Below are 13,959 nucleotides of genomic sequence, written 5' to 3' on the forward strand. Positions count from 1 at the left end.
GTTACATGTTTTTGGAAAACATTTTAAATTATAAATGTGTTTTATGGGGTGCTGTGGGGACGCAGGGGCAAAGCACGACCCACATATTGAGGCCTTAGTCCTCGTGGCGGAGCTCGCAGGTTCGATTCCCGGCCTGCCGATATTTGTCGCATGTCTTTCCCCTCTCTCATTACCCTGTTTCCTGTCGAACTACTTTCAAATAAAGGCCACTAGAGCCAACAAAATCTTTTAAAAAATAAATAAATAAATGTGTTTTATTATGAATAGTTTAGATGATAATTGTTAGAATTAGTAGGAAAAAAGTTACATATTTAGTTTATTTCACATTTGGGAATTTAAACATTAGAAAATATATTTTTAAATATCATACAACTGGTTTTGCATGCTTTTGGCTTATTTATATTTTGTTTTACTTTTGGGAAGTATGAAAATATATCATACTATGTGTAATTAGCCTATAAAAACATGTTACTCTGAACAGATATTGAGATACTTTTGTTATCCAGTCCAGTTTATTCAGAGGTACCTGTAAATTTAAATACCTGGTAAGACCGCCAGGTAGCGGTGTAAAGCAACCTTGTGGCCTTTGCTAAGGAGAAGCTAAGCGGCGGTGCTTCAGCCCGAGCCTAGCCCAGCCCCCCCGCACACCAGACCGGCCTGCCTCAGCTCAACAGGGGAGGTAAGCGCGGCTGTTACTGAAGCTCCTGCTCTCTCTGCTTGGATTCTACCAACCCTGGGGTCGGACGAACACCGTGTGGTCACTTTTTGTGACTTATTCTGGGATGTTGCTGCCACACACAGTCGTCCCGTGCTTTTTGTAGTTTTTAAAGCGCTGTCTGTTAACGACAGCTCCACAAAGACGTCCAGTCTCCTCCTAGCCGACGCTGGCTAACTGTGACTAGCTTCCTGAGGACGAACGCATCATTACGAGTTAATCTCCGCTGACTCGTTTGGCGTAAGCCGCTTGGTCATAGCTGTTTATCTATAACTCGGTGACTAAAGTGGATGCTTTTAGTCGCCCTCTCATGACTGCGGCGGATAGGGCAGCGTTTCGCGACGCGGGGTATTCGGAAGATTGATTTTCAGTTAGCCTCGGCGGCGGAGCTTCGGGCTGCTTCGGGGGATGTTGGCGGCGGCGGTAGCAAAGCAAGCTAACGTCGGTTGCTCCGTGTGAAGGAGGGGAGTGTAAGAAAGTGAGGGACCACTTCAAGCTCATCCGTGAGGAGCTTCATTTCCTTTCTGTTGGGTTAAATTCCGGATTGGATGTCGCTGGGAGAATCCCGACAATTTTCAAACAGAACCGGACACGGAATATACATCAGAAACAGATCGAAGGGATTATTTTTGTGCTTCTTCAGGTGGATTTCGGCCTCCTATTCTGGATCATTGGGGGAACAAATTAAGTGTTTTGACACTGACTTAATCTCCCTCTCCCAGTTGGCGACCTCTTCCCCCTCCCGCTGCACCCTCTAATGCGGAGATCTTAGTAGCACCGGCATCCAAATCCCCCTACGGCGGCCGGTCATGCTGAAGTGTATCCCCTTGTGGCGCTGCAATCGCCACGTCGAGTCGGTGGACAAGCGCCACTGCAACCTGCAGACTGTCCCCGATGAGATCTTTCGCTACAGCCGCAGCCTGGAGGAACTTCTCCTCGATGCCAACCAACTCAAAGAGCTACCAAAGGTATGCCCGGTGTCTTTGCGCGTTCATTCATTTACTAAGGCTTCGGTTTCTCACAGTTGTTCACCTGTTTAATAGCAGAGGTCACTTTGCAGGTGAGGCAAGCAGTGACACACCCCAGCACCTCACATGACATTTTACTTACTTGGATCAGGTGGCTTCTGTTTTGTTTAGTAAACTTCGACCATTTTGCCCTCTACATGTGCACGGTTTTTACTCAAATTAGCATTCATACCTCTTGAACCTTGTCACAACTACCAACTGCTGTGTGTTTTGACTGGGGTTTGTGTTATAGAAAGCACAAAGTGGCACATAAAGTAAAATGATTTTAATGCTTCATTCAAGTAATTAGATAATTGGCAGGACTCTATGGAGCTTAACTACATTCTGATGAGATGATTCACCCATATTGAACCAGATGAGCCTTTTGATGGTGTTGTGGTTTAGATAAAAGCATATTTGTGTGCTAGAAGACCTAATCAAAGACCAAACCTAAATTGTAATGCTTTCTGCTGAGCTGCAGCTTGTACTTGCTGCTGTAAAATATACATTTTAAGCTAAAAAAAATCACTTCCTGGATGCAAAAAGATAGTTTAGACAAAAGTTTGGCAGAAGTTTTAGTTCAGGTGTTATTTGAGCTTTTGAGAGGCTAACCAACTGCTCCAAGTTGTAAAAACAATGCCTTGTTGCCACGGTTATGTATCATAACCTGAAAGTAAGAGCAAAAAATGCTTCCAGCCTCACAGAGAGAATAATAGTCCAAATATGCAACACCTCAACCAGAAAATGAACAAAAATCAGCAAAAAGAACAAATCAGAAGTTGTGTAAGCGCTACTACAACATGCAGTCACATCCATAACAAAAGCTTGTGAGTTTGGTGGTATGTAGAAGCCCTTGTATTTTCTGAGGTGGTATGCGTTATGAAAAGCTGATAACTCAAACTTCTTGCTTGAAAAGGGGAGCATTCTTCTCCCTGAGGATGTTGAATATAATCGTTTTTGATGTTTCTGACAAACCTAAGCAGCTGGTATGAATCTAACAGTGGATTGGGTTCTGTATTATAGGCATGTGTGGAAGGACGTGCAAAGCTTTTGCCACACACATCAATACAATTTGAAATATGTCAAAAGTTCTCTGTGCTCCATGCCAGTTTATTTTATGAGAAGGCCTGCTGTTATGTCTGCATTCCCATAGCGCTACAGACTTTGGGAATGAAACAATTGTTTTTATTTAGTTCGGAGCATTGTTCACCTCCAGGACAATGTACTGTCTGTGTTTGGGATCCGGCATGGAGGCTGAATGAGCTGACTGGTCGGTTGCAGACCCTGCCACTCTCTCACATTTCATGGCTTTCGCTTTGTGCTGAAAGGTATAAGTGGCACATTTGCTAATGAAGATTGTTAACACTTTAAGGTCAGCTGAGTGTAAAACAAGTGTTGGCAAAGGACTCCCTTCTTTGAGTCCTTCACAAAGGAGCTTTTTTTCTTCTTCTTGTGTTACATATTTATGACTGTTCATTCTTCTGTTCTGCAGATGTTTGGTCTCTGAAGCTTCAGCTCATTGCGTAAAAATTACACCAACACTTAATTTAGTTGAGAGTCAACTGTAATAGCTTTGGTTTTTCTTCTTTATTTAAGGACGTTTGTAGACATACATTAACAAACTTCCTTCTACAATCCAAAGTAAACATAATAACCAAAACAAAAATAATTCAAACTGGTTGTCTCTGTAGCCAAAATATATTTGTCATTCTCCTTAGACAGAGAAAACAGGCATAAGAGCCGGTTAGGACTTTTGTAAAATAAAAGTGTTAACTAACTACTTAATACTGGGTGTGAAATGTTTTCAGATTTTTAAAAATGGGGTGATATTCTTCAACAATTATTGTTCAAATGTAAATTATGGAGCTTATTTTAATTGCTTTATTTAACCAATTGATTTATTGTTTATCTTGATAGGCTTTTTAGTTTCACTTTTATTTAGTTTTTGCTACAGTTGGAAAGAAGGATTTCATTCATATCAATCCTTCCTTAAAGTCTTGTCTTTTTACAGGTTCAGTGTCTAAAGCCTTTATAGAAATACATGCCATAAAATTTGTTATAAACTTAAATCGGTTTGGTCCAAAATTCACCTAATTTGGACATGTAAAATGTATGGAGTCCCTGTTCAGTTCTTGGTCTAAAACCCAGTCAGTCGTCCGTAGGCCTGTCACAATAACAACTTTTGCTGGACGATAAATTTTTCCAGAAGTTCTTGCGGTAAATGATAATATTGTTTTAAGTAATATAACGGTAATGGCAAGATAATAATGCAAGAACACATTCTAAAAGATGAGTAAACTTTACATTTTAATGATCATTTAAATTGGAACTGTAAGACCTTTTACATATCCAAAATAAATAAACAACAACAAATAAGATGAATTTTGAAGCCATAGTAAAAATAAATTGTCCTTCAAAAAAGAGCTAGTTGAGACCAAAGCATCAAACTGAAGACTTTTATCTTCCAGATTTTGGTAGAAAGAGAAGAAAAAAAAGAAATGATGCCAATGGAAATTATTGAGTTTGTTTTAATTTATTATGCAATTAATTGATTTATTGATCATTATGGTAGGCCTAGTCGTCCAGAGAGTCTTTGTTTTCGGACTCTTTGACGTTCTCGCATGGACAGCTAGCCAGCTGTCCTTGCTAGAACGTCTCCTTGTCTCTATGGAGAGCTTTCTTTTCTTTTTTTTTTTTTTTCAAATAGTGGACGTAAATTCACAGTGACAGACTGTCTTCTATGGTCGCAGGAAATGTGTAGCGTGCAGACACAAAGCGTATGGGTCCTCGGAGTTGGAAGGGCTGCAGCGTTGGGGGTCAGGCCCATGCAGAGTTCAGGGCACGAGTGCTGACTGTACAACGAGTGGCATTACCGTCACAAGCTCACTACAAAGCGCCTGAGTGCCACTGCATAGCTGTGTGGCCCTTGTCACTGTGCATTCCAGTCAACAGTGAGCCCAGAGCCCCGGATATTTTTGGATGCCAACTTGACGTCCCTGTTTTGTTCATCAGCTCATCTTACACGTGAACAAACCAGCATTATGTGGCGCATGTCGGCTGAGCCTCTGCGTCGGACATATGTCACAGACCGCAAGTTAGCCGGCTCACATACAAACTGTCTCTGCTCTGGGATAAATTCACCAGTAGACTGACCAGTCAGGCAGGGATAGTTTCCATCAGAGGGACAGGTTTGTTTCAACAAAAGCTGCCATTGCATCTAAAAGGAAGTAAATTGGCGACTATTTTACATGCATACAGATAAACACAACAATGATGTAAGGTAGCGATGTGGTTCTGTGGGTGGATTGTTCCAGATAGAGATGGCAAGGGTTTAACATGGTGAACAGATGGAGATTTAAACATCCTGATCGTTTCTTAGGTTTGCTCTGCCTCACCCCTGCTGCACTGCTTACTGACCTCAGATAATGCTGCTTAAATAATGTCTCCTTTTCTAAATATAAAACACTTCTAATCTCATTGAATATTTTAACAACTATGTTGTAAAGTGAGACTTTTATCAAGCTCCTGGATAGTTTGATAAATAATCTGTGATTCCTTTCAGTAATTTTCTTCTTATGATTTTGTACTGCTAAAGTAGAAAGTTATAATTTAGATCCTGGATTAGGGGTGGGAGATATGTACTTGGTTTTACACAATATTTTGTGTTAATATTGTAATAACTCTGAAAGTGTCGAACTATTACTTCTCTTTTAGGTAACTGTACGATAGTGACGACATGACACAGCAATCATAACCTCACAGCACAAGTATGCGCTTGAAAAACAAACCCATTTGTAATGCGCTTCTTTAGGACACAAGTCAGATAAAGAAGTGTGATTTGTGTCATGAATATGTGCAAAATAATCTATATTTATTGATACTTTGATTATACAAACACTAGAGAAAGTAGTAAAACTAACAATCCTGACAATACAGACAATTTATTAATTGTACAATAAATCACAATTTGTATAAGAAATGTATCACATTAAATGATAAAAAAATGCAATAGATACTTATCTATGTATATTAATATTAAAGAGTATCAACATAGTATGTATTTAAGACACCCATCTTGTATGTCATACCACTGATTATGCTACATATATATAAGAAAGGCAGGAAATAACTGGAATGAACACACTGTGTTTAATCTAAGTCAGATCTGGATGTTAGATAATTTTAAAAAAAATTATTTTTTTACATTCTCCGAAGAGTTTTTGCGGCGCTAGTAGCTCGTATTTCTTTTTGTGACAGTAGGCAGACAGGAAAGCGGGTGAGGAGAGGGGGAAAGACGCGACGTCCGTGTCAAGGACTAAGGCCTCCAAACGTGGGGCGCCACCACAGCACGCCCCGATGTTAGATAATTCATTTCTTTTTCCAGTCGGGGACTGACCCTTTTCTTTACCTGCACCACCTTTCCAAACTTTCCTAATGAATAAATCCGAAAAGAAACATTGACAGTATGCAAATGAAGTTAAAACTACTCAGTGTTCCCTGTTTGTTATTCCCAAAGGACACAATCCTTTATTTGTAGTTAAATTGTAAATTTCAGCAGTTGACTTAATGCAAAATACACAATTTAGGGCATGAATTTGTGTTCCAGAAATTCCACAATTTCCAGAAATATTCTTGACGTTTTGGAAAAAAGAACTGTTTAACTGTGCCCCGCTTGTCTTGTGCTTTCATGAACAATTTTTGTTATTGAGCGCCCTCTAAGTTTTTGGATGCTTTCGCAATTTAGCTCTACCTCAGAGATCATGTTGAGCAGAAGGAAATTATCTTTTTAGCCATTCCAAAGTCCCATGACGGATTACAAAGAGATCCTTTCAACAGTTTGATCCACCTCCCTCCCTCTGCCCTCTCATCCAGTGTATCCAGTGTCTCAGCTCTTCATGTTTCCTCTGTACTCTACTCTAACATGATTCAGGATTAGTTTTAAGTTTTTTTTTTTTTATTAGTTTCAGTTGAACCCGATTGTTTTTGAAGGAATCTTGTGGACTGCAGGTGCAGTAGCCTGCAGCTAAATCCAGCTTCAGCTCCAACATGGCCCCGACTAGCTTATCTACCTGCTCCTACCTTTTCTTTTGTTGATCAAGGAGCAAGCCCACGTCGGGTGTGTCCACACGTGGCTTTGTGGAACAGGTTTTGGGTGTGTTTACTCAGTATTGTTACCACCGAAACGTCTGGGTACAATTAAGGTTGGATGAACATTGCAGGTTTTCTCGCATATTTTCCAGAACCAGAGTAAAACAGGAGGTGCTGTAATGAAGAGGCTTGCACAGTTTTGACACATTTGCCAGCAGCACCTTTAGATAAGATGGATGCGAGCATGATAAGTAGGAAGGATGACTGTGCAGCCTGGTTAATCCTCAGCTGTCAGTGCGTTCTGCTGTCAGATCTGTGACTAAAGGGCAGATTAGTGCTTCACCTGGCCGTGAAAACAACTCCGATCGCCACGGTTCTGACCCCTGTGTTTGTGCCAGCAAACTCCACTGCACGCTTCCTCTGGGATCTACTTTCTATGGGTTCTTTTTTTCTCAACAAGATAAAAATCAGAGGGTTTTTTTTTTTCTTTGTTCTTCTTCTTAATTTAGTCTCTTGTGTGGGGTTAAGAATGCATGCTGCACATGTCTTCTTTTGTTTACCCAAGCTTTGTCAAGTGTATTGAAATATGGCCAACAGCAGTCTGGGTACAGAGTGACTGTTGCTATAATTTATTATTAACTTAAAATAGTTGTTGGTGCTTTAATGTAGAACCAAGATGCTTCATGTTGAGCGCTCTCTCCAGTGACTAGCTGATCTAGGCTAATGCAGAAGACAAAGTGCACCTGTCACTACCCTCTCTGCAGTTAAAAGCCACATATCTTATCTCTGTCCTCCTTTTATCTTTTAGTAATACAATTTGAAACCAAAACTATTCTTGGTCAAGCTCCAGCAAAACTCCTCTTTGTGTCACCGTTTTTAAAAATCTCTTCCTGTTGTTCTGATTGTGAGAAAACAAAAAAGACAACTTCTGTAATCAACCAAAAGGAAGCAGATTGAGGACTGAAAGGTCCACAATCGAGCTGCAGCGAGAAAGATCTGTTTCTTTTAGATTCGAGAGCACATTCAGCAGGTTTCTTTGTCTGAACTGATGACCAGCTGGTCCCACATCCTGCCAGCCCCCTCCTCCCCTTAACAGGAGGGACAGACGGACTGATGGGAGGTGTGTATGTGGATAGGAGATTTTATAGCGCCAGCAAGCTTTTGGAGAAAGATTTCCAATGCAAACCATTGGATTAAAAAAAGTGATCTGTGGGGCGTTCTGTGGTGGCGTAGGGAATAGCACGACCCACATTTGGAGGCCTTGAGTCCTCGACACGGCCGTCGCAGGTTCGATTCCCGGACCTGGCGTCATTTGCCGCATGTCTTCCCCCCTCTCCCTCCCCTTTTCCTGTCAGCCTAATGTCACATAAGAGACACAAGAGCCCACAAAAAGACCCCCTGGTGGGGAGGAAAAAAAAATTTGATCTGGGTTCATTTATCCATAATGTTCTGTTGCATTAGTCCATCCATGAACACTGCCTGACAACAAATGACCAGTTGACACATGTAGAGTCAACTGGAGAGGCATAATGCCAATATCTATAAGAAGACATGTTTAATAATTTGGATAAATGCCGCAGAAAATGGGTAAATGTGTGATTACTGAACTGTGAATAGGCAATGGTCCACTGATGTACTTTTTAAGTAAAGACATGTATTTTGGAGATTATACATTTTTGTCATTCTACTTTTTGTAGAATAACCTTTAGGAGTAAATAACATAGCTTTTAGTTAGTTTTTGGTTGGCTGTTTGTGTAGAACTTGTAGTTTACTGCTGAACAGAAAAAACATTTATATGTTTCCAGCTGTAGGCTTAAAACAGCGTTTCCTTATAGGAAGAGTGATAGCTGGTGTACATTTTTAATTTAGCACCTTTTGATCTTCTTATAAAGAATAGCGTTTTTGACATCTGCCAGTAGCATGAATGATTATTTCTTGAGTGTAATAAAAATGAATCATACTTTTTCTTTTGCTGACCTGTGTAAACTTGTCACCTCCCTTCCTTGTGCACTCTGGCCTGAGACAAAACCCTCAAAGGTAAACACAGAGGCAAAGCTGTAGTGAATAATTGATGGCTGGCTTGGCGGTGGCAGCTGTTTGCAGTAAGATTGAGTTTGTGGCTTCTGGATCACAGTGATAGGGTTAGAGATCTATCTGCTGGAGTTTAGCACATAACAGAAAATACTTCTATACATATGCTTCATATGCTACAAAACGCTTCAATACATATATATATATATTTTATTTTTCAGTTATCACAGAAAATTTCAGGTGCAATCTCTGTGTAATCATTGAACGCACCACATAGCGCTAACGACACTCTTTACTAAGAATGTTGTTTCCGAGTAAAGAAAACTCAAGCTTGACTATTTTTAGCCATTTAACAGTGAAGTAAGATGAATCACAAAAGTTATAGGAAGCAATCTGGATTAAATCTGCTGTTCATGTAAGCCATGAGAAACCAAGAAAGCAAAACTATGCAGGTAACAGTTCTGTTGTTTTTTATTTTCTCAGATGCTATTAGTATCTTTTTTTATATATTTTATTTTATTTTACAGAAATCAGAGTTAACTTAATCTCATGAAGCATTTCTAAAGAACGGTAATACAAACTTCAAGGATCTCTATCAACAGAGAACAGTATTTGCTCATTGATTAACGAGATAAATGCCTTTGAAATAATATCTTGTGAAAAATTTTGTTTAATTTTGCCCAAAAAAATTACCATAGTTTCTTTTTAACATTGGTAAAGATGGAAAGCTGGTGTTAATAAATATTCTTGTGGCTGCTAATCTTGAAATGTGGAGCAGCTGAATTCAGCCACCATGCTTGTTTGGACGAAGCTGCTATTCTGGACCTTTCGGTCCTTTGAGGCTGATCCGTTTGGGGTGCAGTTGCCCCTGCAGAGGAATAGGGCATCCAGGATGGCTTACAAACCAACCACAAACAAATGCTGCCCTTTATCTGCTGGCCGCAGACAATCATTGGAGGCCGTTATCGCTCCGAAACCTGATAGCCTTCACATCCCCAGCCTAACTATGACTTTATGCAACAGCACCACTGATTTTCAGATGAGTCGTATTCTGTCACCTGTAGCGCTCTTATCTCTGCCCAATTTGCATTTTACAATTGAATCCAGCTGACAGTTACGACCCATTTAACAGGTTGTAGTGAAACTTGTTGCTGATTGGCACAGTTCCCTCTTGATTTGCTCAACAATGAACACTTTGGTGCTGTTCTGCTTTTTTTAAGTTGATTTTTGAGAGAATCTTTACGTCTGAGCTGCTCTCATTGGCGGATTTATGAGAGATCTTCTTTATATGTGTGTGTGTGTGTGTGTGTGTGTATGTGTGTGGGGAGTTAATGAACTCTGTCACCACCTCAGTTGGGGCGTGCCTGATTTGTTGACATCTGTGCATTTCTTGTTGATTTTCCGTCTGAGAGCAGGAAGCAGGAATAATCAAGTAAAGGGTGGAATGTCCTGCTATTTAGCTCAAAATCATATTTTCTGGAGCATTTCAGGAACTTTTAATCCCAAGATTATAAGGCTGTAACTAACAATTTTAAAAATTTATGATTTTATCGATTTACTCTACTGATTAATTAGAAAGAAAACACATTCTACAAATGTTTATGTAAACTCTTAAGCTTTTTTATACAATATTAGAAATACATTAATGCTTGTGTTCCATAGAAAATTAGGAAAAAGTAATTTTGACCAAAATTCAACCTTAGAATGCTTGACCATTTTGAAATCATCTTGTTTTTGAGAATGAACCGATCATCAAGGCTGTCATTGACTCGGTAATCATTTACAGCTTATCTAAATTGTTCTGTTTTCTACTTCGCCTCATTATTGACTAAGTTAGTGATTGGGATGTTTGCTATTTCCCTTTGTCATTGAACAGGACAACAAGTGTGAGAAATGTTCCTCATAATAACTTTGGAAAGATAATTTTTTTAGGTGGAGTTAGTTGTTATTCCTTCAGTGTTAAAGTGTAAACAAGTTGAAATGCATCTCTAATCTGTCAGATTTCTCTCTGTAAACTGTACAAAGCTGTTTTAAGAACACTTACCGTACTTATTTCTTGAATAAGTGAAAAAGAGAGTTGCTGTATCACTGAAATTTGCTGCAGTAAAATGGTCCAGGTTATTGGGACAGACAGATTTTTATAAATAAAATGTGACTAAGAAGACTTGCTGTGTTTGGCCTTTTATTTGTTTTTCACTTTTCCACAAACTGGAAAGTCATGCACGACATCAAGATATATGTTTTCTACAGGATCAAAATAAAGATGCCTTGGCCATTTAAAAGGAAGAAAAATTTTGATTTGCTATTGAGTTAAATTACTAAGTTGTTAAATGCAGGAGCCTTAAAAAGCTGTTAAAACAGTGACAACAATTTTCTGTTGGAAAACAGAGAATGTTTTAAATTTCATGAGTACCTCGTGTTAGCATAGTGAGTATGTTTAGCATGTCTGTCACATTTGTCTTCCTTCTGTAACAACTTCTCCTCTGGGATGTGTTGTCGGAAGAGAGTTTCCGATCCAGGATTTCTGGGTTCCTAATTCAGTTTTCTTGTTATAATTCAGCACACAAAATGTAAAATGTACCAAACTTTGTAGCAATTTTGTCTGTTCTTTTGGAAGTATGAACAGTTTTTATTATGGTCATTTCCATGGAAATAGTAAGAGTTTTTATTGTTTTGATTAGAGGGCTAATAGTTCTGACCGTAACTGCACATATATTATAAATGCTTATATGAGATAAATATCTGATCACAATATAATCATTAAAATATCCACTTTTATTTGTGTTGCATTATTGGCTAGTAAGTTCCATTGTCATTTTTAAACAACTATATAAAACTACATGCTACTATGCTGCAGCCACAAACTACACGCGTTCACGGTGTTAAACTCCAGAACTTTGCTGACTTTTAATAACGCTGGTTGTTTCGGACCACCCGTGTTTCTGCGTTGTGGTCATCCTTTTTGGACTCCAGTTTTCACAATGAGTCACGGTCCTGATTGGTTAATGTGTTTTTGAACAAACACAATATGACACAGGCTGAATGTGCGGGATGTGCCACATGACTAGTTTTAGGCATTTAATAGAGAGGTGCTGATGGGTGAATATTTGTGTCTGCGACAGTGATGTCAACTGAAAGCCCAGCATGAAGCTTTGGAGATAACAAAGACACACACACGCATGTTTGCCTCATGCTTATGCCAGCAATGATGAATAACAAATGTATTGGAAACAGTTTGGGCCATTCATTAATGCATCAGTACACTGGCAGTCAGCCCCTGGGGGGAGATGCATTTTTTGTCTCCAGTTCAGCCACCCTGGACGGTCTTTGTTTTTTATTTTCTTTCCTCCATTATTGTGTTTTAGATTTAGCATTTAACCCGTTTTGTGTTGCGTTGATGTAGTGACAACAGATTAGCCCTGTCTGAAAACTGACTAAGTAAGTGTGGAGAGACGGGGCATTGTTTACTGTAAATGCTCGGCTAATTTAACACCAGGAATGGCTTTATTCCACAATGTAGCTCTTTGTTTTTGATTTTCCTATGCTTTCCTTTGTTCCAAGCCAGCTATCTAATGTTATTTGGTCACTTTGGGAATTTTGTCAGGCTTGATAAATGCTCCAAAGGATTACAAAACATGTAAATATCTAATTTACATGGACAGATGTAATTTGAAGTTTGAAGCTGTTAGTATTTTGGTGTTCATTGTGGAAGTGGCTCAGCAGAACCGTGTTTCACTAGCAAACATTCCTAGGAAATGCAGGCATGTCTGGAATCCTCAGGATTTTGCCCTGCCCTCTTTAACTCATCTCTCTTTCTGTCTCTGTCTCTCGACATTCATTCATTTCCATACCCTGACCTTTACCCTAAACCTAACTTTATCAGTACAGGCCTAAGCCTAACCTAAACTCAGTTCACACCATAATTCCAAACCCTAGAACCGCACTACTCCTTATGGGTCCCAAACTTTGGGACCCATAAGGAACAGTGGGGACTCCTGTATCTTTAAAAGGCGAGAAATGCTAAAAAACACACACACAACCCTGTTAGGAAAGCCCACCCAAAGGTAATTCCCGTTAGAGCCTTGTCCTGATTCCCGCAACTTCCCTCAGCTGAATTCTCTGGTTAATTAAGCTTAATTTTGGTCTTTTTTGTGTTAACTAAGCCTGTTCATTCAGATGGCTTTTAATTAAGCTAGCCTGTGTTCCTCTGAGGCCTGAAACACAAATTGAAATGTTGGAACCAGATTTTCTTTTAGCTCATTTTCAGATGGAGGTTATAGTTGGATAAAGACTGAGATTGTTTTCATACCAGGACTGAATTATTTTCTTCTTTTTCTTGCACATAGAGCCCAGATACGGCTCATTTATTGAAAAATGTTGTGACTGACTTCACAGCAGGTTTGAGGGGTAAAAGAAACTATGCTGCTGTTCTTTGGCAATTTATTCAAACATACTTATAATTCTCAATCAAACCTTTTATTAATTTTTCACCAGATTTTTCCTGACCTGTCATTTTGCACATAAAGGATTTCTTGGTGCACTTTATGCATCTTATATAGAAGCTCACATAAAACTAATTGTGGCTAATGAAGACATTTTAAGGCCATGTTTACAAAGCAAGTCTTGATTCTCAATAAAAATTTTTTTTTTTTTTACTTTATTTTTTTGCCTGGTCTTTTATGCTACTGAATAATGTGACCACAATCAGACTTTTGTGAACGTCTATGACCCATATTCACAGCACACATCAGCACACTGTTTACAGAAGTAATAATGGATGCATCAATCTATGGATTCATTTTAAAGTTTATTCAGTAATGAGAGCTGACAGTATTGTCACAAAATCAAAGCATGAAGGAAGCTAACGAAAAGAAAGAACAAATAATAACAACAGCTTTTTGTGGAACAATGACTGCAGTTTCTGCAAAGAAGTCTGTTTGGATTTGTAGTCAGAACCAGGAGTGATGGGATTGTGATTTGATGCTTTTCAGTGACACAGACTTATCTAATAAGTTCAAAATGATAATTATTCAGTCATTGTTTACATCAAGATTTATAGTGTCTGACTTCTTCCGGGGCAGAATTATGATGCATTTCTAACGTCAGATAAAATGCTAT

General features: G+C 39.1%; 1 protein-coding gene across 15 annotated transcripts in view; it reads left to right on the top strand.

Moving 5' to 3' along the window:
- Nucleotides 1–675: 675 nt before the first annotated feature.
- scrib (scribble planar cell polarity protein) overlaps nucleotides 676–13,959 on the top strand; it is a 64,579-nt gene continuing 51,295 nt past the window's right edge. For 13 of the 15 annotated variants that reach the window (XM_044104542.1, XM_044104541.1, XM_044104544.1 and 10 more), the window contains exon 1: nucleotides 686–1,683. In XM_044104542.1, the coding sequence (XP_043960477.1) occupies nucleotides 1,525–1,683 (159 nt within the window). In that variant the 5' untranslated portion in view covers nucleotides 686–1,524. Of the gene's footprint in view, nucleotides 1,684–13,959 lie in introns of all 15 variants that reach the window. The other 2 variants (XM_044104536.1, XM_044104535.1) reach the window with 2 other exon arrangements.

Source organism: Gambusia affinis, linkage group LG21 (assembly GCF_019740435.1).
Source record: "Gambusia affinis linkage group LG21, SWU_Gaff_1.0, whole genome shotgun sequence".
Classification (NCBI taxonomy): domain Eukaryota; kingdom Metazoa; phylum Chordata; class Actinopteri; order Cyprinodontiformes; family Poeciliidae; genus Gambusia; species Gambusia affinis.